The sequence below is a fragment of the Sturnira hondurensis genome, unplaced genomic scaffold, assembly GCF_014824575.4.
Source record: "Sturnira hondurensis isolate 20B ecotype Veracruz unplaced genomic scaffold, ASM1482457v3 Scaffold0004257, whole genome shotgun sequence".
NCBI classification, from domain to species: domain Eukaryota; kingdom Metazoa; phylum Chordata; class Mammalia; order Chiroptera; family Phyllostomidae; genus Sturnira; species Sturnira hondurensis.
Genome location: NW_028076888.1, coordinates 220800 through 248122, shown reverse-complemented (window position 1 = coordinate 248122; position 27323 = coordinate 220800). Strand labels below are relative to the sequence as shown.

The window sequence follows — 27323 nt, the reverse complement described above, 5'->3', positions numbered from 1 at the left end:
ATGTGGTCTTTATGTCCTTCCCACTGTGGATAACGGGCGGCTCGGCCTGGGAGGACCGCTCTCCCGAGTGGACTGGCCAGGGTCCCAGGCACCAGCAGGCTCCCTGCGTGCTAAACCACACCTGGTGCTTCCGACGCCTGGTAACACGTGGGGCCACCCAACAATGACACACCCCGCAGGTCCAGTCCCGCACCATGTCCCGGTGCTGGCACAGACCCAGCACCTTGGATGCCACAGGGCGTGTGCACCGAGGCCCAGCTCCGCTGGCCATCGGCTTAGAGTCCATCTTCTTTCCCCCCACGACGGACACATTTCCCAAGTGCCCACTCAGGAGCCAATGGCGAGGGCACAGGAGCGGACGAAGAGCACTCCCTTCTCGCTGAGAGAGGGCGGCCGCGCCCCAGAGCTCCCCAGCCACCGGGCCTCATTCCCCCCAGCCCCACAGGCAGGGCAATCAGGGCCTGGCAAGTCTTGGGCCGAGGGAGTGGGGATGAAAGGGGGTGCTCATCCTGGGCTCTCGGGCTCCAAGTTCAGAGACATTAAACACATTCGCATCTTTGTGCTACCATCACCACCATCCGTCTACAGAACTCTTCACCTTGCGAAACTGAAGCTCTGTCCCCGAAACTGAAGCTCTGTCCCCATGAGACAGGATCTCCCCGTTGCCCCCTCCCCCAGCCCCTCCCCACCATCATTCTACCTTCTGTCCCCCTGAATCCGACCATTCTAGGTGCGTCATGTAAGTGGAATCACACGCTCTCTGGTCTTTTGTGTCCGGCTTACTGTACTTAGCATGTCCTCAAGGTCTATCCACCTTGGTAGCGTGTGTCAGAATACCCTTTTCTTCTGTACCGTTTTAAATTTTTAATGATGTATATCACCTAATCAAGAAATTCAAAGCACTTCCATTCTTAAAAGACAAAAATAGCTGCTCATTTCCCCTTGTTTTAAATTGCATGGATTTAAATGATTACACAAGAAATTAAAAAAAAAAAAAAGTCAGGTAAGCCAAGCAGAAAAACATAAAAGTAGAAACCCATCCAAGCCCCCGTCCCAAGACAATTGATGTTAATATTGGCTGTACATCCTTGCTATGAGATTTATTTTTCTTATGAGATCTTTTAAAAATGAAAACGGGATCAGTCCCTATTCGGTCTTGGGGCATCCTTTTCCCGCTGAACAGCGTCGGCCAGCCTTCTCGGAGCAGGTGACGCCGCAGGGGGCTGTGGCACCACCGATCTAATGGGTCCTGCGCCGTCATTCCCAAATCCCAGCAATCTAAACACCGTGAGGAACTTCTGGGCACACATGCGCGCCTATCAGTCCAGATGTCTGCGTGGAGCAGTGCCAGGTCAAGGGTGGGGACTGTGAAAAGGCCCCCGTGCCCCCCTGAAGAGTTGTGTGTGATGGGGCACACTCTCAAGGGGGGCTCAGCCTCTGCTGGAGCCTGGGCAAGAAAGGACAGGTCACTGGGAGGACACGTCCCTCCCCTCAGCTCCCGCAACAACACTGATTTGCACCTCAGTTTCCCTAGTAGTCAAAAGGCCCAGGGGGAGGAAGACCCCCATCGTAAGTACTTCCCTTCCATGCCCTTATTGGGGTGACACATTGTCTTCCCCAAGGAGCAAGAGCTGGGAGGGACTCGACCTCTTTTCTGAAACGGTGGGGGCACCAGCCTGGTGTCCGACAAGCCCTGGAGCAAGTGGCCACATGCTGGAGGGGGCCAGCACAGAACAGCATTCCCCCCAGCACCTCCAGCCCTGGGTGTGCTGAGCTGCCTCAAACCCCCAGGGCCTTTGCATGAGCTGACTCCGCCTGGAAGGCTCTGTCCTACGTGTCCTTTGTTAACTTCTCTTTCCTTTAACTTCTCTTTTCTTGAAACTTATGCCAATTTGAAAACCCAGCTTATATACCCCTTCCTCTGGGAAGCCCTCCCCGACTCCTTAGTCAAGGTCAGGTGTCCCTCTTCTATATTCCAAAGGCCCCACCCAGTCCCTTGCTACCAAGGGCCTCAAGTTGGGCCTCCCTCCTTAACTCAGCTCTTGTAAGATCAGGCCCATCTCTGGCTCTACTGCAACTCCAGAGCCCAGCACAGAGCCTGGTGCACAGGCACCGAATAAATGTTTGCTGGATGGCAGGCAGGTCCACTGAGCGTAGCCTCTGGGCCCTTCCTTAGGAGATCCAACCTGTAGGCAGTCAGCGAGGATCGATTCAACTACGTGACCTTGGACAGGCCCTCCCTCACCCGCTCCGATTCACTAGTCCACCTCCACAGTCTTTGCCAGCTCTGCTACTCTCAGTCCACGACCCTCTTCTCTCACCCCCATGTCCGGGCCTTCCTCACAGCGCTCCATTCCCGGGCCTTCCCCTTCCTGCCCACGCCTGGCCAAGCCCCCAACACCCTCCAACCAACTGTATTCCCAGTGCCAGAAGGCTCTCTGCCACCCGGCTCTAGCTCTTGCCCAAGTCCAGAAGCCAGCAGGGGTTCTAAGCACCTAGGCCAAGAACGAGGAGGCCCGCAGGGTCTGGCCCAGGAGGCTGCAGGGCCCCACCCCTGATATGTTTACAGTTTTAGGAAAAATAGCAACTCCCAAGGCTATTTTGGAAACCTAATTTGCAGCTTGGGTTTCTCCCTTGTTTATTCCAAGTGACTGTGCCCACAGGTAAATGCAAGGCACTGTGGGACTGCAGCTCAACGTGATCTGCCCATCAAAGGCAGACAGCTCACTCATTCACCCAGCAACCTGGGCCAACTGCCTCCCGGTCCAAGTCTCCCTTATCACCTGCAGCCCAGAAGCATCGCTCACCAGCAAGAGTTGGCACACCCATCCTGCGTTTAAACCAAGGATCTGTCTGCAGCCTTAAGCAAGTCACCTCTCCAGCCCTCGGTCTCCTCATCTGGGAAATGGAGGAGAATGACCCCCAGTTGAATTAAATGAAGATAGGCAAGCCCAGACAGCCTCCATGCATGGTAAAAAAAAAAGAAAGAAAAATCACAGAATGTGGAAATGGGGTCCCAGGGTGTCGGAAAAGGAAGCTCAGAAGTCCAGGCCACGTGTCAATGAGAAGCCTGAAGCTCAGAGAGGTAAAGTGACATGCCCAAGGTCACACAGCCAGGTGGCAGCAGAGGACAGGAACCCAGAGCCCATGTGCTTCCTGCCAGGCCACTGATGAGAAGGACATTCCTGAGTGGTCACCAGGAAGGAAGGAAGGAGGAATGACGAGGACCCGGGAAAACAATTAATTACATGTGGGGCTTGTGCAACCGAGGACGGGTCTGGGCAGGCACCACCCAGGTGAGCGGTGCCCTAATTGTTCATAAGTGGCCTGGAGGGTTGCGGGCACAGCAGGACAAACTGCCATCACCTGCACCAAGACAGGGATTAGTGACTAAACACAGCTCAAGGGGACAGACTCATTACTTATTGCCAGCCTCCTGTCATCATGCAGGCCCTGACATTCAACTCGATGGGAACCAGTTAGGAGGACACTGGGCCCCCCCAACACACACACAGATGCACAGGGAGTGGCCCCCCGACTTTGGGGCTGGGCTAGCCCTCCCCCAGTAGGGACGGGTCAGTTCCCGTCTTCCTGTTCCCCCAGAGAGGAGGGGGATGAAAGCGAGCAGACGCCCAGAGAACACTCTGTGACAGCAAAGCCCCTCCCCGAGTCCTTCACTGGAGCCTCTCTTTCCCTCGCCCCCATTCTGCCAATGGGGAAACTGAGGCTCACAGAGGTCTGGTGGCTTGTCCGGGGTGACAGAATCATTAACATCACCAAGTGTTAGTGCTGGTGGGCATGGTCGGCTCATTTAATCCTCGCAACCACCTCCCTCAGGGGGTGGGCACTGGGATTGTGCCCATTTTACAGATGAGGAAACAGGCCTGGGGAAGTGAAGCCACTTGTGCAAGGTCACAGAGCTTGAAGGTGGCAGGGCTGGGACTCGAATCCAGACTGTCTCAAGCTCAGCACCACCAGACTCACCTGCCTCTGCTCACCTCGTGGGGTAGCGGATGCTAGATCAGAACCGAGTCTCTCTTATTCCAAATCCTGGGCTCCTTCCCCCGTGCAGGTGGCCTTATAATGGGTGGGGGAAGGTCAGGGAGCATGGACCCCCGTTGCACGGCCTCCAAACTGTAAGAGTGAAATGCAGAGGCCCCGGGCTGCGGCCCCTGCAATGAAGTCCCCCCAAGCCGGGTCCAGTGCCCCAGCTCTCAGACAGACTGGGAGTCTTTCAGACACTAGAGACTCCCTTCCAGAGAACTCCCAGGCTGCCCAGTCCATACCGGGGGCCCAGGGGAGGCAGAGTTTGCCAAGCCCAGCCCTATCAAGGGACCAGACAGCCTCTCTTCTCACACCTGACTGGGGCCGCTCCTCCCTGGCAAGAGACGGTCCTCTGGCCACACGATCCCTGGGCTGGACTTAGCGAGAAGCCAAAAAGGAGATGATGGCCCATGATGGAGGGAGAGAAGGAGCAGCCTGGGGATCGAGTGAGGCCGCTTGCACCCGTGCCCCGCCCCTTACCCACTGTGCCATCACTTAAATACGGTGACGTCAGGCAGACTCAGCTACTCCCCAGCTGGAGGCCCGGTGAAGGTGACTTTACTTCTGTGAGCCTCAGTTTCCTCATCTACAAAGTGTGGGTAACGACAATATCTACCTCACGGGGCTGCGAGGACTGGACAAAATAGTGAATACCAAGCATCCTAGCAAGTAGGCCCCACTCCCAGCTGCTTGGGATCGGGGAGGGGAGGTGCTCTTCCAGGGTCCAGGGTCCTGGGCTTGGCTGAGATGCGACATCCCTCCACTCAGAGGCTTCATCCTCTGGATTCCCTCTTCCCCACGCAGGGACTGGGGTGCTGTCTGACACCCAGAGTCTCCAAGGGCCCAGCACACAGTAGGCCCTCAACTGGTATTTACCGGACGAATGAGCTTGTGAGCAGGAGCCACGGGGCAGAGCAGTGAGCAGGGTCAGGTGCGAGTCCCACCCCACGAGCACTGACCGTGGGCCCGTCCCTGCACCTCCGAGACCCCTCCACGCAAGGGAGCTCTTACCACCCCTGGGAACTCGGGCTCTCCCCTACTCCTGCCCCTGGAGACCACAGGCCAGGAGATCACAGGCCAGCCGCCCCCAGAGCAGCCTGCCCCTGGTGGGCCCTTTCCCAACTTGGCTGGCCTGCTAGGGAGAGACAGCCAGCCCACACCCACCCCCGTGGGCCTCTTCCTGGTGACTTTGCCTTGGTACAGATGGAACACCTTGTGGCATCTGTCAAGCCAGATGGCCTGGTTGGCCTGAGGGCCAGGACACCAGCTGGGAGTCCAGCACCAGCAGGCAGAGCTGCTTAACCCTTTCCTGCCCCAGTCGCAGTAGGTAGTGTCTCCTTGGCAACTTAACCACTGTGCCTCCTATCCACCACCCTTGAGAGTGAGGGCCCCCCCCCCAGGGCCAAAAGGGAGGCCAGGAAGCTGTGGGATGAGAGAGAACCAGGGGACAGGTGGGAGAGCAGGAGGCCGATGCCTGGCCCTGGGGACAGGCCTGGTGGACTTGCTGGGCTCTGAGGTCAGGGCTGGACCGCTAGGAATCTGCCAGCCCAGAGGGCGAGTGGGGGAGGGTGCTGACACTGTGAGGGAAGCCCTGTGGGGCCAAGTGGGACCAGCCGCTTTGCTTCCAGAACACCCGTCTGGGGCAGGGACCGCCAGGCCAGAAAGCCACCAGCCACCTCGATTGGGCTGGAAACACCCACTTCTGGGCCAAACCCTGGAAACGGCACTGCCCTGCGAGGGAGAGACCCAACTCCACCAGGCCAACTAAATGGCCAAAGACATGCTGCTCAACTTCTCTGGGACTCAGTTTCTCCACCAGGAAATGGGGGGCAAAGTGACCCCTGGGCTCTATCTAGGGCCACTTCTGGCTCAGAGGGTTCCATGTCTCCAAGAGATGGAATGCATCTCCACCCTAGAAACCTGTGGGTCCTGAAGGGACTGGCCAGACCCTTCCACACAGAGCATGCCCAGACCAGTGTTCATGAGTCAGGAGGGACTCAGGCAGGAAGACAGTGAATTCCGGATGGGGGGTGGGGGTGCTGCCTTGAGAATGTGGGAAAGGCCTTCACGAGGCAGCTGAAATCCGCCCCTGCCCGGACTCTGTGGAAGGCTAAACAGCGGGAAGGCTGCACATGGGATTAGGGCTAGGGACCAGGAAGCATTCCCAAAGCACAAGGTGACAAAGACACTGGAGGGCACATCTGGGGAAGGCTCTGGAATGTGTTTCCAAGGCAATAAGGTCTTTATGGGGTCTGTAGGACCTCCTAGCCTCAAGGTAAAACAGGAAAAGGTGACCTCTGGAGACTCCCTTGTCCACAAGGAGCAGTAAAGCCAGGCCTCAGAGCCTCTGCACTCAGGAGTCCAGCCAACCTGTCACTCCAAACGGACAAGCATGTCATCTCAGGGTACAGCACAGCCAAGCTTGTCTCCAGGCTGGGACTGGCATTCTGGTCCAGCCGGCATGTCCTGAGGTCCCCCAGGGCAGTGGCTGCAGAGGACTCCAGAAAAGCCAAGAATACATCGAAACAGCCAAGCAGGGAGGGGCTGGGTGAGAGGACTGCCGGCCAGGAGGGGAGAGCCATCTGTCAGCACAGCAGAGGGGCAAGAATGGTGGGGGTGGGGGAGGGCAGAGCCTGCAGCCCTGGCTGGGAGGCGCAGCCCTGCCACCAACATGCTGCACAATCTTGGGTGTCACTGCCTTTCTCTGGAGAAACTGTGCGTTGAGGGAAAACTAAACAATCTCTAAGGATTCTTCTAGCTCTGATTTAACAGTCATCTGGCAAGCTCCCAGCGGATAGGACTCTGCCTTTCTGGTTCATGCAGCACCCGTCCCGGGGCCCAAGCACAGGGCTCCCGAAAAGGATGGACGGAGGGACCGATGGATGGACCGATGATAAAGTGGGGCAATTCCTGACAAAGAAGAGCAGAAGGTCCCAGGAATCCCCTGGAATGATTCTATACACCTGCCCAGAAGGCCTCCTAGGATCACTTTCTCATGGCTACCAACCTCCAGTAGCCAGTCTCCTTCTTGTAACTTGTACATACGTGTGCATACACCTACAGGTGCATGGTTACACACTCAACACACACTCCAAGCATGGTAGCCCAACTCTGAATTCTGAGAATAGAAGTTGGAGCTCTGAATCCCCCAAGCCTTGAGATTTCACTGCCCAGGGCACCCTGGCTCTCTGAGATACACCCCCAAATCTGGATTTACAAGGAGATTCAACAGTGGTGGAACTCAATGGGGATCTTTTAAGCCATTAGGTCATTTCTGCTGCCAAGACTGTGTCCTCATGTATATGGCGGCATGACCACAGCCACCCTCCAGGAGTGTCTTGATGTCCAGAGAATACATCCCTGAAGTTTGACCTGCTTTGGGCACACGCGATATTCTTGGGAAGGGGTGAGGTGAGTGTTCCAGGATTATGAGATCCCAGCTTTCTCCCTGGAGGAGCTAAGGGAGAGCCATGCCTCCCAGGGCTTCTGTGCTTGGGCCCAGAAACCCTTCCGGCCTGTTCCCACCTTGGGGGTGATGTGCCCGGACTTCAACTGGGCAGAAGCTACAAAGCAGCCTTTGTCTCCCAGATGAAACCCTAAACCAGCTGCCCTGACGTCAACCCTGGAAAAACAATGCCAAGACAGCCTTCAACGTCACCTCTCCTCCAAGATCTGGGAGTGAGCACTTCACCCATAAGGCCTCACCGAGCAGACCATGGACTGGACGAAAACAGAAGCCACCTTCCTGTCACCTTACAGAGGCCCAGAAGGAAAACAGCCTCCCCTCTGCCTGCTGAGGGGCAAGGCAGGACCGGAACTTCCAACTCCCGTATCTCAGCCCAAGGGCCGGGGCCAGGACCAAGCTGCCCCATTTCTCAGCCCGGGAGACCACGCCCATCGGTGTGACAGGAAGTGCCCTGGAAGAGTCCGCCAGACACGGGTTGGAATTCCAGCTCTACCCCTGCCTCTGGGTGAGACCTCGGACTGGGGACTCGACCTCCGGAGGCTGCGTCCGCATCTGCACAAGGAGGCCCTTGTTCCTGGGTGGCAGGAACAGGGACAGACTCCCCCACTCCAGTCCGCTCTCCAACAGGCCACTGGAAAACGCTGGCTCTAGGGGACATGCTACTATAGGCAAGGCCTTGCAGACTAGGTCTTGCCCTCCCAGTGACCTTGTGCTAGGAGTCTGATGGGGGGCAGCGGGGGTATGGCTTCTCCTCACTGCCCGAGAAAGGAAGTGCCCTGCACACAAAAGTGTTCCACTAAGAGGAAGTCACAGGTGAGAGAGTAGGGACAAGCCTGGAGAGGTAAGGTGAGAAGCCTAGCCTCCCACAGCCACTCCCCAACCTGTGGCTAATCCTGGGCTCAGACCTGGCTGGGTGGGGGCTGGGGGACTGCAGTCCCCATGACCAGCGCCGACCTCTAAGACCCGGCAGCCATCCTCCCACCAGGCAGCCTCCTGGGCCCTCCACCATGATGCACAAAGGGTCATACAAAGGGTCTAGGGTGGCCAGGGGGCAGGGTCCTGACCTCAGGACCACAGGATGCAGACAGCGGCCCAGACACACGCACGCATGCACTCGGGGCTCACAAAGCCCCAGCAGCAGACAGAGAGCCCCCAGCCCAGGCACTAGGCGGTGGGGGGAGGGTGGCACAACCCCCTTCACAGCTCTCCCCTGCCTCAGGTGAAACACAGAGCAGAAGTAAGAGAGCCAGCCATAGGGAGCACAGCCCAAAACAAGAAAGAGGGAGAGAGGGTGTGAGAGGGCAAGCAGAACAAAGAGGGCCATGAAGGCCACAAGGTGGGGAAGAAGGGAAAGAGGAAAGAGCAGGCAGGCCAGGGCGGGCCCCTTGCCAACTCCGGCCGGGGCTTGAGGAACGAGCTCTGGATGAGGCACCGGTACGACAACCTCACCTGCAGGACTTGGTACGAGATGTTCTCTCTACCTGGAGCGCCCTTCCCCCTGCTCCTGAACTCTTACTGGACCTTCCGAGCAAAACTCAAGTGATGTCTCCTCCAGGAAGCCTTCCTTAGCGGGCCCTCATCAGGTTCAGGTGTCTTCCAGAATCCCTGGGTTTCAGGCCCCGCACTGTGCCACCAGGCTTCCACCCAGAGCTCAAAGGCTCTCTGGTCCTGAGGTCTAACCGCTCAACAAGCTTTCCCCAAAGCTACTCCAGCCCCAGTCTCCCCACCGCACCCCCAGACGGCCTTCTGCCCATTAGCACAGCAGGCCAGGGGCAAAAAGGAGGCCCTGGGGAGATTCACTGACCCTGCCCAAAGAAGAGCTCATATGCCGGGGAATTTCACAAGGGCCACTTAGACCAGCGGCTCTTCCCCTCCCCCAAGACAGCAAACAGGAGGCAGCAAGCCAAGCACCGTTTTAAATAACCCAAGTAATAAAAATGGCCAGTTAAAAGGGCGGAAGGCAGTGTCTCCGCTGCGGGGGCGTCTATCCATCAAGGAGCAAGGAGCCAGGGGATGTGTGAACCTGCACACACGAAGTCAGAGCCAGTAGGCCAGAGCGCTGAGCAAGCATCTCAGAGAGCATAGAGGCAGGCCCCGCCCAGAGCAGCCACGCGGAGGGCTCCTGCCCAGGCCCGCCCCAGTGCCACTCAATCCCTACCTCTGCTGCTCTCCCCAGTCACCCAGCCTCCTCCACCAGCGTCTGAGCCCCACAGTCCCACTCACTTTCTCCTGCCGTCCGTGCAACATGACTGGCCTCGCTTGGCAGAGAAGGAGACGTGGCTCAGAGAAGCAAGTGACCTCCCCAAGGTCACGGAGCTGAGAAGCAGCCGAAAGCATGCTTTGGCCTCCTCTCCTCCCAGCGCCCAAGTTCCACACGAGTGCTCTGCTCCGCGTTGTCCAGCTTTGCGGGCTCCTTTCCAACACCCCTCATAGCTTGTCTCCAGATCCAAGGGAGGCATGAATGTAATTGCAAGGGGAAGATGGGACATCTCAGGGAGCTTCGAGTAGCCCTTGGTTGCACAAGAAGTTGGAAAAAACACAGCAGTGTGGGCAGGTGGGTCCCAGGGCTTCGACCATTTGTGTCCCCGGCACAGACACCATCTAATCTTCCTCTAATCTTCATCTAATCTTCTGAACAGCTCCATGAAGGCAGATTTATCACTCCCATTTCACAGACGTGAAAACTGAGGCTCAGAGCAGGAAGACACTTGCAATAGGCATGCCCCTTTCTGGGTGGGCTGTGGGACCTGATTTCCTGGGCTCCGGTCTGGGCTTGCTGCGTACAGGCTGTGTCTTGGCCCAATTCCCTTACTGGCTCTGCGGCTCAGTTTCGACATCTCTAAAATGGTCTAATGATAGTGCCCGACTCATAAGGTTATTATGAGGTTACATGAATTAAATGCAAACTGCTTTAAATGGAGCCTGGCAAAGAGTGAGCACTATATAAACAATTGTTTAATAAATTAATTAACTAATAAATACGGAGTGTGCCCCTAGTAGGCACAGGCGCTATTTGAACAGGTGCTTGTCACGTGGCATCGCCACATTTGCCTGTGTACCCCGTCTCTGACTCCTGAGCGAAGAAGGGCTGTCTCTGGTGTGGTAGGTGCCCAGCCTCTGTCCAGAGAACAGAACTGTGGGTTCTCAGACATCCACACCCAGCAGTCTCGTCTTCCCCAACAAGAGGCATGGAGTGACTGTGACAAGTTCCCTGTTCCCTGGCAAAGTTCACAGCACCAACTGAAAGCAAAAGTGAGGGAGACCAGAGCCCCGGGGCGGAGGCCAGCTTCTCTCCAGCCACCAGAATGCCTGATGGTCTCTCCCGCCTATAATCAGTTAGTGTGAAGCCCAGGCCACTCCCAAGAGCTAAGATTTAGGTGCTAGGCAAGAAAGCAGGAGCACAAAGCCCGAGTGTGGGACCCAGGTCCAGCCCTGGCTTTGCTGTAAGACTCCAGGCAAGTTACGTTCCCCCTGAACCTTGGTTTCCATCCTGCAGAGTTGCCACAAGTTTTAAATCAGATCACGCGGTGCAGGACAGGTAGTAACATATGTCCCCTGCCCCCATCCCAGCCCCTGCCAGGCCCGCCAGCCCAGGGGTGCTACCTTCTTTGGCTGAGACCAGGAACGGCCCTACCCAGAGTCGGACCCCATTAGGATGACCTCCGGAGAGCTGAGGGGCAAGGGGGGCGCTTAGGACCGTGCCACTGCCTGTGACTCATCAGCTTCTCAAGAAAGAGTTACTGTAACACGACAGCAGGAAGTCCTCCCAGAGGAGCAGCTGCCTCCCGTTCTGCCACCAGCCTCAGCGATACTGTGACAGGCGGCGGGGAGACCCCATGCCTCAGCCTGCCTCCGACCTGCCTCAGTTGGCATGGGACAAGGTCAGCCCGTGTCGCCCCCGGGAAGAGCATGAACGTGGGATCTGGAGACCCAGGCTGACCCCGCTGCAGAACCTGGGCCAGAGGTTCTCTCTGGACCGCTCATCTACACAATAGGCATCATCGATTCCCATCTCTGGGGGTTGCTGTTAAATAAGTCTCCTGTATTTAAAGAAGCTGTCCTAGAGCTTAGCGTGTATGTAGTAGGTGCTCAGTTGGTGGTGGCTATTAAGTTGTGATGATTTTTTTTTTAAACTTTTTTCAAAATGCTTTCCCACATTACTTCAATTAGTTTTTTGATCAACTCTGGGAAGCAGAACTCATAAGGAAACTTACCCCCACTTCACAGAGAGACAAACTGAGATGTGAGAGATGAACTAGCACGTAGAGAATCCAGACCGCGGCGGTAAAGCTAGAGAAAGCAGTCTTCACAGGGCACCAAGTAAGCCCACCTTCCCCCCACCCCAGCTGCACAACTGGAAGCCCGGGCAAGCTGGGAGCACAACCGGGACTCCACAGGCTCTAGTTGCCCCATGCCACCAGGGAGTCAGCCAGCCACAGCCCCTCAAGGGGACCAGAGGCATTTACCAACGGGTGAAGACTACCCTCTCTTGTACCAGGAACTAGAGTAAGAAGCCACATCCTGCCCAGGAAACCAAGTCCCCAGTGCCCACGAAGGGTGGGAGGGGGCACCATCCTGGGAGGCAGGCAGCACCAGCATAAGTCTTCACCAGCCTCCCATCTGGCCCAGAATTTCCTCAGTATCTCACAGCCAGCAATGCCCAGGGGCTACACAACCCCCAGACACCGCCGGCAAGGGCATGGACCACCCTCCTCCCAGCTTCCAGCTTGGTTCTCAATTTCTGCCCTTCTCACAAAGCCCACCCTTAGGGTGCTCACCCTTCTGCCTATGAAATCTTGCCAGCTAACTCTTCTGAACTTCACCATTTACAAAGAGCTGCAGCTGCATGAGCCCATTTACTTCTTCCACAAACTCGGGATACAGAGCTCAGCATACCACTTTGGCAGATAAGGAAATGAGGCTCAGAGAGGCAAAGTGACTGGTCCAAGCTCACTCAGCTTCCATCTCCTGTGCTGAGTCCCCAGCCTCTGGCACCGAGCAATGAATGTCGATTCAGACTCGTTGAACCGATGTGTCAGGACTAGAGTGCGGGTGTTCTGACTCCAAGTCCAAACCCTTCCCTCTGCAAGCTGCAAGTCCCTGAATGTGGAGCCCATATTGGTCACCGTGTCACTGTGCCTTACACCCCCCACCCAGCCCCGAATGGGACCTACCAGCACACAGCAGCCAGGCACAAAACCTCCCTCGCCACACAGGTAAGTTGTCAAGGGGGCTGTGGCCAGGCCCGGTCCAGCTGTGTGACTACATGAGGAAGAGGACAGACCCAAAGCCGGTCCTGCAGAGCTTACAAGGGGGGGACCCCTAGAAACAGGATTTACTTATAAAAAATTGTGTATTTATTCTTACATGTTTAAACTTCAGTCACCTTCACACTACTCTCCGTCTGATGCAATACACCTATTGAGGCATTTTTTCTACTGCTCAAAACAGTTTTTGAACTGGTCAGCTTTGATGCTTTTTAGTGTTTCTGCCATTTTTTTGTTTCACCTCTTCCACATTGGCAAATGTTTCCCTTTGAGGACTTTCTTTTCTATTTTTAAAAAGATTTTATTTATTTATTTTTAGAGAGGGGAAGGGAGAGAGAGAGGAAGAGAAACATCAGTGTGTGGTTGCTTCTCATGTGGCCCCTACTGAGGACCCGGCTCACAACACAGGTACGTGCCCTTACTGGGAGTCGAACCAGCAACCCTTTGGTTTTCAGGCTGGGCTCAATCCACTGAGCCACACCAGCCAGGGCTGAGGTCTTTTCTTATCCGGGGAAACAAACAGTTGCTCAGGGCGAGATCAGGTAAAGAGGGAGGGTGGAGCATGGGGGTCATGCTGTTTTTGGTCAAAAACTGCTGAACACTCAGCATGGTGTAGGCTGGTGCACTCATTAATTACCCATCGTGAAACGGCAAACATGTTGAAAAAGCCTTCAAAAAAATTTCCCTGAGGCCAAATGCTACCTCTCACAACAACACCAGCTGGTACACTGACACAGATGGGTTCCTAGAACGCTCACCTAGTAGGGGAAGCCTGTACTACAAGGCGCCCGCCCTCCAGAAGATAATCCCAGCTTTCCTGGGGGTCCCCCTGGTACAGTTGGCAGAGGTACAGACACATCCCAGGCAATTATGATTCAGGGTGTAGGGTGCTGCGATAGGGGAGACAGTAGGTGCTCAGAAATGCCTGATGAAAGAATGTCAGGGAAGGGCCACACATCCTAATCCCCACACAGGGGACAACTGCACTGCCTCCTTCTTGACCCAGGCCTCCAGCCACCCCTGACATGGGGAACAAACAGAACACCAGGCCAGCTACATCTCTGCGAAGGGTTCAAACGCCAGGACTCCAGATGCAAAGCCCACGGTCTCCAGGATCACTGAGTTTAAAAGTCAGTTCCCCAGGAAGTCAACGCCTTGCCTTGCAGCAAAGGGTGCACTTGAATTCTTGGCCTACCCTTCCGTGTCCTTCAAACACTGACACGTGTGGGGATGTGGGCCACAGGCCTGGAGAGAGAGCCTGAGAGTGAGAGAGAGAGAGAGTGTGTGTGTGTGTATTGTGGGGGACCTCGCCTGCATCCAGTGGCCAAGGCTGAAGCCCCGCCCTCACATTCCTGGGAGAAGGAATCTTCAGCGTCAGCTGTCTCCCAGCTTTGCTTCCTTTTCTTTTCTGGGACTTCATTCTCTTCCCTCTAACTTAAGGCTCTGAAAATCCCTCCCAAATTTGTCCCCAGAGAGAATGCCAGCCTGGCCAGGAGGCTCTGGAATACTGAGGAGCTACATGGAGGGGGGTTGTGTGTTTCTTTTAAATAAAGGAGGTTGTTGGGTTGTGGGGGGGGGGGGGGGGTAGGTTTCCGGAGGCACAAATCAACCGCTAAGTAGGAAGAACACCCTCCTCCAATGCCAGACAAAGAAGCAGCCCTTTCCCCCCACCCCCAACACCATCCTGGCGCCTTCCAGGGGACATGTCCTGAAATGGATGTGTGGGGCGGTCCAGCCCGTACTGAGGGACCCCTATAAATGAAGAGCACAGACACTGTCGGGGGAGGGGTGGGCTGGGGTGCAGGAGACACAGGGCCTACGGAAGACCAGGTCCCTGAACACGTGAGCTCATTTATTCCTTCCCAGTCTCTGGGGAGCAACATTTTTCTCCCTCTTTCACAAAAAGCAGAGAACCAGACAGCTCAGAGAGGCCAAGCAATTGCCCAGAGTCGCTCAGGGCGTCAGAGTGACGAACGCACCCATATCAGTGGCAGCTTCAGAAGGGACCCTAGCATCCACGGAACAACAGCAAACAAAGCCCCTGGCTGGCTTTCAGGATACGTGTTCCAGCTTTGGGGCGGCCCGAGGCCAACACCCACCTGCTCAAGGGTCGTGGAGGATGCAATGGGAAGGCAGGGCACACTCCAGCTGGCTCGCCCCCCAGCTCTTTCTGGAGCCGTCCTTTCGGGCTGACAGCCCAGCCCCTTCCGGTTCACTATCAGAAATAGCCGTGACAAAAGTCCCTCCCATCCCTGAAAGTGGCTTTTCAAAAAATGCTTCAAGGCAGACACACAGAGAGGTGTGAAGACCCTCAGGCAGACGACAGATAGCTCCCCACAGCACACAGGAGTCTGCCCACTCGGCTCTGCCAGTCAGTCCCCTCCGGGCCTCAGTTTCCCCATCTCATCCCAGGGGGCAGAAAGAGCAGCCCTGACTCAGACCCCTCAAGTCACAGGGCCAAAGTGTAAAGCGAGCTGGAAGGGACCACTTTACACTAAATGAACCCCCCCAACCCGTGTAAAGGTGGAAGGCCTAAGGCTCAGAGAGAACAGCAACGGGTCTGAGGCCACACAGAGGCCAGTGGCAGAGGCAGACCTGGCGTCTGGGTCTCTTGGAGGCCAATTCGGAGAACTCTCCACTTGTTGCAAGTTCAGAGATTCAGCCGGAATCTCCCAGGAAAAGCCCCCAGCTTGCAAACTCAGAACAGGATATTTGGGTGGCGCTGGGTGGTGACAGAGCAGAAATGTTTGTTTTGGTTTCCAAATCAGTGCTTGACAACCTTGCCGGTGTTACAGTTTCAGCAACCACATTTTCCTCCCAGTGAAGAGCTCAGAGCTCGTCAGACCAAGGCAAAGTCAAAGCAATGGTGAGCAGAGCTGGGGCCGGGGACCCCAGGCCAGGGGCTCTGGTTCAGGTTGGTGTTTCTGCCAACCGAAATTCCTGTGCCATTGCTGATGCCACATGAGATGATGGCAGGTGACTTTTTACATTTAAACTTTATTGGCCACCCAGGTGAATGCAAAAACCAAGGCGGTGTATTCGCACAGTGGAATACTATTTGGCAACATAAAGGAAATACTACATGATACAACGTGGACAAACCTCAAAAACAATACCTAAGTGGAAGAAACCAGACACAAAAGACCACCTAATGCATGATGCCATTCACATGAAATGTCCAGAAAAGGCAACTCTAGAGAAACAAAGCAGATCAGGAGTTCCCTGGGCTGGGGCAAGATGGGGAATCCACTGCACGTGGGCATGAAGGCTCTTTGGGGGGACATGCGAGTGGTCCTGAAACTGGATGGTGGTGATGGTGGCACAACTCTATGGATTCACTAAAAGTCACTGAATGTTGCGCTGACGGTGAGCATTTTAAATAAAGCTGTTAAATATATCTGACATAAGAGGTAACACAGGCGTTGGCATGTGGATACGGCCACAAGTGTCATGGCGGTGGAAGCAGAAATGTCTCCAACCTGGAGAGCGCCGAGCCACACATACCAGGCTGCCCCTTGGAAAAGCCAGTGGGGTCTCCGAGCTGTGTGCTCCCTCCCCCAGGTGGACCAGAGGTAATCCGGCAACCTTTCCTTTCCTGGCACAGGCTCCTTTCTTGGCTCACTGCTTGGGGCTCCATGCTAGACACCCTGGAAGAACCTGAGGCCTTTGGAGGCCAGGGCAGACGCCTTGGTCTCAGGCCTCAGTCTGCAACTGCCCTTATGGACAGGAAATCAGAAGTGGGCCGGGAGCGCACGCTCAGACTTATTTACTGTGAAGGCTGGGAAGATCATCTAGTCCAGTGGCTTTTAAACTTTTTAAAAAGTTGATCATCCGCCCTCCCTGCTCACAAAAGGAAGTTCTTACGAGAAACCCGAATATAGAAACACGTAAAACCAGAGTGTTGCTTGTATAAATTTATATGGGCTCAAATATATAACAGCTAGCGACTCTGAATTCAGTCACTGACGCTGAAGAGGCTATTCCGATCTGTTAATATTTAGAATTGGGATCATGGATGGCAGTGCCACATTCCATTTCCTTTTATCTCCAGTTTTGGCTGCAGAGCATCAGGAATCTCCTGACTCACAGAGACGAATAGCTACGAATGGGAAGAGTTTTCAGCAGTTTGCTTTGCAATCTCAAAACACTCTTCAGACAGACAGAGATGGCAGAAGGAGGGCTTGCACCTGCGTCCATTACTAACAGGTTGGTGCAGAGGGAATTTGATGGGTTAACATGCAGAACTTAAAAGTGAAGGAGCCCATTTTTATGACCCTATTAACATTTTAATGTGCTTTTAAATATTCATTTTTATTGAATATGCAAGGAATCCCTAGGCATCTCTGAGGAAGCCTGGAGCTTGGAGGTGATACACCACCCACCTCTTCCTGCACAGATAGGGAAACTGAGGCCCAAGTAAGGGAGTATACTCGCTTTGGAAAAATCTAACTTGAGCTTTGAATCAACTTCAGAAANGAACTTAAAAGTGAAGGAGCCCATTTTTATGACCCTATTAACATTTTAATGTGCTTTTAAATATTCATTTTTATTGAATATGCAAGGAATCCCTAGGCATCTCTGAGGAAGCCTGGAGCTTGGAGGTGATACACCACCCACCTCTTCCTGCACGAATAGGGAAACTGAGGCCCAAGTAAGGGAGTATACTCGCTTTGGAAAAATCTAACTTGAGCTCTGAATCAACTTCAGAAAAGATGTGTCTCCCCAGTTCACCAAAAAAAAAAAAAAGGCAGAGAAGGTGCACACACCTCCCAGCGGCGGGAAGAGAGACACGGGCTCTCCACCTGTCTCGGCAGCACCCGTCTCATTCCAGGCCGGCACCAGAGGCTGACATCACCCCCACACCCTGAGTGCAACTTAAACAAAGCATTGCTCAACGCCAGCCTACCTCCCTTTAAGACCGACTGGGCACGGTTTTTCCATCTCCTTAGTAGCCAGGTCCAAGAGCATACACACAATAAAACAAACACAACACACACCTGGGCATGACCACACAACCGGCAGTGGCAGACAGAAGGGCCCATCCCTCTGAGGAGTTTCACCATCCAGAGCAAGTACCTGTTTCCCTACCCCACCCACCCAGCGAAGCTGTCCACGGCGAGCAGAGAGGTGGCCTCTCTATGGCCAGGCACCAGGCCATTCTCAAGCTCTCGAGAGAGACAACCAGCCCAGAAGAGTAGCTAGGATACAGCGGGGTGTAAGACCTACCCCCAGAAAGCCAGGCCCTACATGAGATAACTCTGAGATTGCAGGTATCTGTGTCCTGCCAGCCTGACAGACACTACCATCTTAAACATCAACTTGATTCTTTCACACCTTCCAAAAAGCGTCACCATCCTACTCTCCCCTCATGCAACTGAGACTGAATATCATTGCTCCACTTCTTGGGTGAGCAAACGGGCTTCCAAGTGGTCCAACAACCTCACTGGCTGGTGACGGAGCTGCCATTTGATTCAAATCCTGCCCAGTAGAGGAAGAGGAGGGGCACCATGCCCAGCTCCCCTGGCAGACTCTGTGCTGCTGTGAGCGCCAGGACCCAGAGAGTGGAAGGAAAGGTCCTTCTCAGCACATCCTCCAAATCTAGGAGTTCGGAGCCCAGGTTCCCAATGCAGAGTTGTCCATGCTGGGACAGCAGAGGGCCCACGCCCACCCAGGCCTGAGATGCTACAGACAGACCCCTATCCTCTAATGGGAAAGTAGAGCAAACAGTATCATCAGCCAGGCTGTAGGCAGGAAACAATGTTAGTTTCCCACCTGGGTAATCTGGGCTGGGTAGTAATGTACTGGCCAGTCCCGTAGGTAGTCTATCCCAAACTCTACTCAGAGATGGTGGTCTGGGTCCATTCAATGTCCAGTCTTCCAGTCCAAGGTTACCTCCTCCGGGGGGCCTTTCGGGGCCTGAGTTTGCTGGGGCCCAATAAACCATGATAATGAGGGTTCAGGGGAAGAGGATTGTAGGGAGGTATTTTTAAAAGCTTGTGGCCAATCTGATGTAGGGCTGGTTATCCAGCCCAGCCAGCTGGACCTTACAGAGATGGAGCAAGAAGGCAGAGCCTACCCAGCCCCAGAGAGTGGGGAGAGATCCATCCAGCTTCAAATACATAACCTCATTTAACTCAAGGAACAAAAGGTTAGTGAGTTACTTTACAGTGTTTTTCTTTTCACCCATGGAGGGAAGAGAACTCACCTCTACATCCTTGAGAAAGTACCTGGACTAGGAGACAGACTACCCTGGAGGTACTTAAAATCACTAGTTCAAATTCCAGCTTCATTATTTATTAGCCAAGACTCCTTAGGCAAGTCACTTGCATCTCATCTACGAAATGGTGACAAGAATTCCGTATGCTCTGAGTTGCCGTGGTAATGAAATAAGATTACTTAAAACATCGATAGCTGTTTTGTCACCTACAAAACAACGAACGTGTCTGGTCCAACAACGGGTTGGATGTGTCTGTCCCCTGCTGTAGTCAGCAACCGCCCCCATTCTTGGAACTAGATAACTGAGTTTTCCAAGCAAATGCAGGGTACTCTGCAAACAGTTTCCAGCCCACCTGCTAGGACCAGCTGGCTGCCACCTGCCCCCCACCCGGAACACACACATTCCGCGGCCGCGCGAGGAGAGGGGGCGCCGCACTCACCTCCGCTTGTACTCGTCGCGCTCGCGCTTCACCTTGGCCAGCACGTTGTAGAGCGCGCGGATCTCCGGCGTGATGGTGTCGATCTGCACGCCCACGCCGTCGGGATGCACCCACGACACGCCGGGGCCCTGCACGGTCTCCACGCCACCGCCGCCCGTGCGCCGCACCTGCGTGTAGCTCCAGATGGTCCCAGGCAGGCGGCCGTAGAGCTGCGGGTGAGAGCCGCCGCCGGGGGGCAGGCCGCCCAGGGCCACCGCGTTGGCATTGGTGCCGGCCGCCGCGCCGCTGCCGATGCCATGCCCGCTGCCGGGCGCCGGTGGCCGTAGCAGATCGGGCCCGGTCTGCACGGCCTGCTCGCGGGTGAATGTCCTGTAGCGCAGCCTCCGCTCGCGCTCGCTCTGCTGCTGCTCCAGCTGCTTCTCTAGCAGCCGGTTGCGCCGCTCGAGCTCGTGTACCTTAGCCAGGAAACAGCGGAAGCGCACATTGAGCCCCTTCAAGAGGTGGATGTTGGAGCCCAGGTCGTCCCGCAGTGCCGCCGTCACTGGCGATGGCCCTGGCCCGGCCCCACCGCCGCCGCCACCGCTGGGGCAGCCCCCGCCGCCGCCGCCGCCGCCGCCGCCGCCGCCCGGCGGACAGCCGAAGGCCAAAGCCATCTCTCCGAACAGCAACGAGTTCACCATGCGCCGGCTGCGCAACTCAGGGCCCCGGGCCCGCGGTTCCAGGGGAGGCTCCAGCTCCGGGCAGGGCTCCCGGCGCGGCCGGGCCAGGTTGGGCGCGGGCTCCAGCGCGGCCGGCCGGGCGGTTCCAGATGTGTAACAGATGCGGCCTCCGCAGCGACTGCGAGCCGGGCTGCCCCCGGATGTGGGTGCGGAGGCAAGGAACGGGATTCAGGCTGCGATGGAGGCCGCGGCAGCTGCTAGAGGTAGTGAGGGTCGCGGATACCGGCGCCGGGGCTGTCAGAGAGGATGTGGAAGCGCCGCGGCAGCAGCGCGCAGAGGACTCTTGGCCGGCACTGCCCCTCTGCGGCGGGCCCCGCCCACTGCAGAAACAGGCCCCGCCTACAATAGCCCCGCCCACCGCACCTCCTGCGGCGCTCCCTGATTCTGGGGCCCCGCCCCGGAGATGCTCAGCGTCCGGCCACGCCCATGGAGTCTGGCTCTGCCCACTCCCGGACTTCGCCGCATACTCGGCTCCAATGACACCCTGCCTGCAGCTCTGGCTCCGCCCAGGTCCTACCCTGCCACTCCTCCTCTGCTCAGCTCCTGCCTCCCCGCGTGGCTCTCCTTCTTTGCCGGGGACACGTACTGCAGAGCTCCGGCGCGCGGTTAGCTGAAGCCGCCGCAGAGCCAGCCCGGCTTCTTAAAGGGACCGGCAGCCTCGGCAGCGCTCGTTTCCCCCTTTAGGTAGCCCTCTCCCCCACGTCCTCTGCCACGTTCTCTGTTTCACTTATCTCTCACCCCAATTCTCCATGCCTCAGATCCCCACGGGGTGCGGGAGACCTCCGTCTGGAAGGGCTAGGAGACCTTAGCATTCGAAGGTGCATCCTCACCCCACCCTCACTTTAGCCTGGGCGGCCTAGATCGACCTTCCCAGGATAAGGCCGCTACTCCTCCTGCACGTTCCCCACGCAGTGGACTCTGGCAGGCTCCTCCACCACGTGTCCCCAAGATCCGCCTAGGCATTGCAGAGCCCTCTAGTCCCCGCAGCCCATGGAGGCGCCACGCCGTTTCTGGAAGGCAGGGGGAGGGAGAATGAGTGAAGACCATCCAGGAATATGACACCCGCCTGCTTCTGAGCTGCTGTCGCTCCACAGCCCAGAATGACCATTTCCCCACCATCGTTCACTCACGCACTGAGATGTAGCTGACCCCAGTGCTGCGGTCCATTTCATTGAGCCGCTTAAGGGGCAATATCTGGAAGGAACCGGTCTGGGGGGCAGAGCCAATCCGAGGATGCATTCATTCATCTTTCTTTCATTCATTCAAGTCTGTTTTTCAGACCTGCCACCCTAAAGACCAAATTCTCCAATCTGGTGTAGCTAGAATCAATTTGCAAATATCTGTCATTTTTTACGTGGTAATAATAGCTCCCATTATTGAGTGCTTAGTATATACCGGGTGCCATACTTAGTTATTATCCCCATTTTACAGAGGCCACTGAGACCAGAGGAGCAGCAAGCAGTCCCAAAGCAAATGTTATCTCTGACTATCCTTCCGATTCTGCTGGCCTCTTGTCCATTTCCACCTTTGATCCTCACCACAAACCTCAGAGGGGAGGTGCCCCTCTCCTTGAAATGCCTGTGGATTGCACTGCATGCACTTAGCCAGATATGCGGCATCGTCCAGATTCTTCTGGACACATTTTCTGAATTGCAATTTAATATTTGTCTTGTTATCAGTGTTTGTGTTTGTGTTTGTTTTGTCTCATTGAGTATAAGCTTGAGGGCAGGTACCCTGTTTTATGGGGACAATGGCTTTGTCTTTGTCAAAAGACAAAAGAGACACAAAGGCAATGTGGGCTTGCTCTAGGGTGAGGTCAAGGCTGTAGTGTTAGTCTGCTGTTTTTGATGCAGTCACAAGGGCAAACGCTCCATGTGCTTCCTTCCTTCACCCCCTGCTCCTTGCTTCCTTCCTTCCAAAGTAGGCTCACCTTTGCAATACTCAGCGTGAAACTGGCCTGTCCCAAAACCTTTTTCTGTTTATCCCAACCTGGCATGGTCCCAGCTCTTCCCTTACTCTTTTGTTCTCTCGTGTCTTGGTGATTTTCTTGTTTATCTAAATGAAAAAGTCAAAACCCCTTTGTCTTAAAACAGGAGTTCATGGACACCCACCCACAAGAGGGCTGAGGATGGAATTCTGAGGTGTCCACGACATTGGGATGGACAAAAGTCGTATCTTCATTTTCACCAATTTCTTAGCATTTCCTTTGATCAAAAATGCGGGCGAAGTCCTTGCGGTTTTGCCACTAATAGAAATCACAGCTATTTTCATATCACACTTCAGTTACTACAGATATCTCAAAATATTGTTTAAGCCACCATAATTCTGAAATTAAGATCATACCAGGCTCACCACTAAATCTTATACAATGTATTAAGAAAGATGCACATGTTACTATATCACAAAAGTTTTAAAAACTTTGATAACTGTATTTTAGTAAAAATTGTTTTTATTGTCATCTGAATGCAATTTTTTAAAATTATTCTGAGAAGGGGTCGCAGGCTTCACCAGATGCTCCAGGAGCCTACAGGGCAGACGGGGTTAAGAAGCCACACCTGGGGGAATGGTTCTCGGCAGCCTTTTCTAGCAAGAATCTCTGCTGCTAACAGAATTGCCTTGGAGTTGAGGTGGGCAACCCTGGGGAGGGCTGGGGGAGCAGGGTACCTGGCCCTGTCCTGGGCACTGAAGAGAGTCAGACAGTCCACGGTCATTTATTGAGCAGCAGCTCTGGCCAGACCCTGCCTAAATGCTGGTGAAATGGTTGTGAACGAAAACTCAAGGAGCCCTGGGGGAGCTAATGAAGAGAGACAGCCCACAAGACCACCCTGAGACGTGGGAGGGAGTTCGGGGGAGGGAAACCTGACCTGGAGCAGATGGCTGAGCAGAGAGACCAGGAGATCTGAAGGAAATGGAGGAAGTCACACCTGGACTTGAAGTGACTTCCCACTGAGTCGTAGAAACAGGGTAAGAACAAACAAAATGGCCAGAAAAAAAGTTCTGTGACCTCGTAAGTGCAAAAGTGAGATGCTGTGTATCTTGATCTTGGTGGGTAAGAGGAAATAAATGGGTACAATTTACCCATTTCAATGGTTTTTAGTAAATTTACCAAGTTGTGCAACTATCGCTATAAGTCCATTTTAGGATATTTCATCTCTGCCAGTAAGATCTCTCGTGCCCATTTACTGTTGCTCCCTGTTTCCAACCCCTGCCCCAGGCGACCACTAATCTGCCTCTGTCTCCATAGGTTTGCCTTTTCTGGGCATTTCGCGGGGCCGGGATCATACAATACTTGCTCTCTGGTGTCTTGATTCTTTCACTGAGCTTCAAGGTTCTGAGGTCAGCCCATGTCACAGCATCAGTAAGTCATTCCTTTCCAGTGACGATCTTTTTTTAAATGTTGATCGTTGCAATTTGTCATTCCCTTACTGACTTTTCTGCACTCCAGTTCCCCATCTGGAAACAAGACTAATAAAAATATCCACTTCCCAGGGTGGTTGTACCAGTGAAATGAGTTAATACCCGTACAGTCAGCGTGTAGTAAATACTCAACAAGCATTAGCCATTTTCCCACAAGCATTTTCAATCTTTTTGCTTATGCGAGTGTGGAAAGCCCATCTATGTACGAAGAGCAGGAGAAACATAAGCATCTCAAAGGCCCCCTCACCCTGTGACCGGCTCTGGCATCTGAGTCGTCCTGCCACCAGGGAGAACCAATGGCTTTCTCCCTTGTGTCCCCCACCCCCACCCACAGGCTGCAGCTTCTAGAACGTTCTCATCAGGTTTCTTCCCGGAGAAATGAAAGAGAGCAGTAAAACGTGACCGCACAGAGGAAAGGGCGTGGCCGCGAGGTCCACATGATGCTACAGGTGAAAACTAATCCTTTAAACCAAACAGCAAATTCTTGAGGTGTCCCATCTCTCCTCCCCGAAAACAATAATGACAAGAACAACAGCAGCCAGGAACTAAAAACCCAACGCTGGCAAACAGGGCAACTCGGCCACGCCTCAGCAGCGGCGGCACGTTGCTGGACCTCATCCCTCCTGGGCACCTCCGGGCTTACAAGTGGCTTACGGTGCCTGCTGGCTCAACAATTATTCTGGGCGGGTTGGCCTTCCTGGAAAAGGGCGTAGGTTCCACTGGCGTCAGGGCTCCAGAGTGTCCCAGTGGCTACCCGACAGCGATCTTGGTCAACAGCCATGGGGACGCCCTGGTTACCTCCAGCACCTTCTCTGAGCTTCCACAAGCCTTTCTTGGGAAGGCCAGTTGGGCAGTGCCATATAATCTGGCCACGTGGAGGTGTGGTTGTGAGCAAGGGATCAGATTCAAGTCCCATCCATGACCGAGGACAAGTGACCCAGCTGCTCTGTGCCTCAGTCCCCCTCTGTACCACCAATGGAGTGGCCGTGTTCCCTGTGAGGATTAAACCAGTCCCTGTGTGTAAGAAGCTCCGAGCGGAACCGGGCACGTGGTAAGTGCTGGCTGTCATGAGCAAACACTCCTCAAACCTCTAGTATGTGCCAGCCACCATTCTAAATGGTGGTTTGAACTTCATGTGACCAGAAGTCAAGGCCAGGGGTTTCAGAGGCTCGGCCAGGGCCATGCTGGATTACTCTCGGGGGAGCCACGAGTTTGGGGTGACCGGCTTGCTCTCGGGCCTTATTCCCATTGGACAGGCATCTGTTGAACATCTCTTTTACCCCACCTCTCACTAAAATGTTCCATGATAAAGACCCCTCTTATAGATAGGGAAACTGAGGCTTGGGGAGGGGTGAGGGGGCCTATCCATGGCACCGTTGAACTCTGAACCCAGTTGAACTCCAAGCCCCATCCATCACACTCTCACTGCAGCTGCTTCCTCAACAACTCAAAGGTGGGTCATTCAAACATAGACCTGAGGGCTGAGCCGCTGAAGTCGTTTCCGCCCACCTATTCCACAGCACAAACCCTCAATGAGTGGAGAGGTGCAGAGAAGCGAGGGGCACAGGCATCATCAAGGGAGCCCAGAGCCAAGATGAGAAGCAGCAGCGCCTTGCATGCCTGCCCCTGGGCCTTTGCACATGCTGGTTTCACCTCTAGAAACACGGCTCTCCCTCCTCCATAGCCAGCAAGTTTGTACCTATCCTTCAGATCTTAGCTTCGGTCCCCACCTTCTCTGTCACTTGCTGTCTTGTTTGACTGTGCAACAAGGTACAACCTAGGTTCAGGAAAGTGCCTCAGTGTTACACGTCCAGCTCAGCACATTCCTACCTATGCACACCTCAATGCACTCACCTCCCAGATCCCTTCCCAGGGAGGGCCCAGCAGGCTCCCTGGCGCTCCCTTTCCCTGGTGGCCCCCAAAGGCGGGCAGCTGCTGACCTCTCTCATCACGTCTCCTTTCCAGCCTCGGGCAAAGGGACTTGCACACTGCATCTTTGGCTTCTCCTGCACAATCTTAACTGTTTGAGATCTACCGCGTAGCTGTGTGTACCAGCATTTTGTTCTTTTGCTTTGCTGTGTGGTATTATATATGATGAAGTTATCACAATTTATTTATTCATTTGACTGCGAATGGACATTTGGGCCATTTGTAGTTTGGGGCTTTTTGGAGTGAAGTCGCTGTGACCCCTCCCACAGGAGTCTCTTGATGACTGTAAGTGCTTGTTCCTCTTGGGGACAAACCAGGGATATAATGGCCACATCCTAGGGGATATTTGCATTTAGAGTGAGTAGTTAGTGCCAAACAGTTTTCCGAGCTGGCCATACAGTGATTCACACCCCCTTCCGCAGGGTCTGTGAGTTCCAATTGCTCCGCACCCTTGCTAAGACCGAGTACGGTCGGTCCTTTCTAGTTTACATTTTCTGGTGGGTGTGAAGGGTGGCACTTCCCCCGGGAAGCCAGCCACTCTGCAACCCCCAGGCCAGAGTAGGGACCCCATCTTCTCCCCCTGCAGATCCATTTGCTGTAGCATTTCTACCCACTCACTGCCCACCTCGTCTCATGGGGGCGGGGCTCCTCAAGGGAAGGAAGGACCCAAAGCTCCCTTGGGAGGAAAGAGGAGCCAGACCCCGTCACCCCACTTCCAGGCCAATAGAAGTGCTATCTATTCAGTCCTTGGGAGGGTGCCTGGCAGAGGGGGGTGGTGCCCCAAGGTCACACTAGAGCCCACAGCCCTCCCTCGGAGATGACCTCTCCTGCCTCAGTCTCACCATTGGAAGCTCTGGAAACTGCCCAGCTGACAGAAGCGACACGTCCATCTCTGACCAAAGACATGGGTCCCTGACTTCACAAACCAACCAGCACCAGGAGCCTCCTCTCCCCATGCAGCATGTCACTCACTGCTCACATTTCCCGGCTCCATCCGCGCTCACAGGGATGGCTGAGGCGCCAGGCGTTGGATTAGGTGCTTGCCTACAGCACCTCCTTCTATCCCAACCTCAGCAATTTGAGGAACGGGCTGTCCTTCCCCTATTCCAGATAGAGAAACTGAGGCTTGAAGAGGAAAAGCCAGGTGGCTGAGGGGGGACTCTTTCCCCCATTCCAGGGCCTGGAGATCACAGGTCTGAAACCTAAAGCCAGGGCTTGTGTGGTTACTGCTGTGTCCGCACCAGCCTCGGGACTGGGGAGGACCCTGCCACTGCCTGGGGGACCAGGATGAGCGGATCACTGTCAGGGAGGCCCTGGGAGCTCCCCAAACCACAAGGCAGGCAGGCAGGCAGGCAGTAAGGGGTGTCCTCACCCTCTGGGGTACCCCCTCCCCATCTTCCCCACTGGCTGGCTTTGTGAGCTTGGAGAACCTCCACTTACGTCACCTCTGATTTCTGGTTTGCAAACAGCTTCTCACGTGTCAGACACAGCCCTCAGAGGAGGGCAGGGCAGGTCCTCTGTCACCCCATGGTCCTATTTCTGCTGAAACAGACACCCCAGCACGGGGCCCCCTCCCGGGAGGTGACTACAAAGAAGGTGAGTCAAAGGCCTGCTTCCCAGAGCGCTGCCCTTCCAGTGCCAGGGAAAGGAGGGAAGCATCCTTATCACAACCTCAGTGACACATCACAGACGTCACTGTGTCAGCCTTGGTGACTTCCCCGACAGCTGTTTCATAACTGTGGTGTCCTCAGCTGGCGAGAAGCTGCCTTGGTCTACAGGTGCCCTGTGCCTTCCGGTCCAACTCCAAAGGGACAAAAGAAGTCAC

General features: G+C 54.9%; 1 protein-coding gene across 2 annotated transcripts in view; it reads right to left on the bottom strand.

The window, feature by feature from the left end:
* Positions 1-20452, bottom strand: part of IFFO2 (intermediate filament family orphan 2) — a 44222-nt gene extending 23770 nt beyond the window's left edge. The window contains exon 1 of one of the 2 annotated variants that reach the window (XM_037045062.1): positions 19434-20452. In XM_037045062.1, coding sequence (XP_036900957.1) covers positions 19434-20113 — 680 coding nt within the window. In that variant the 5' untranslated portion in view covers positions 20114-20452. The remainder of the gene's footprint in view (positions 1-19433) is intronic. The other variant, XM_037045061.1, reaches the window with a different exon arrangement.
* Between the last annotated feature and the right edge of the window lie 6871 nt (positions 20453-27323).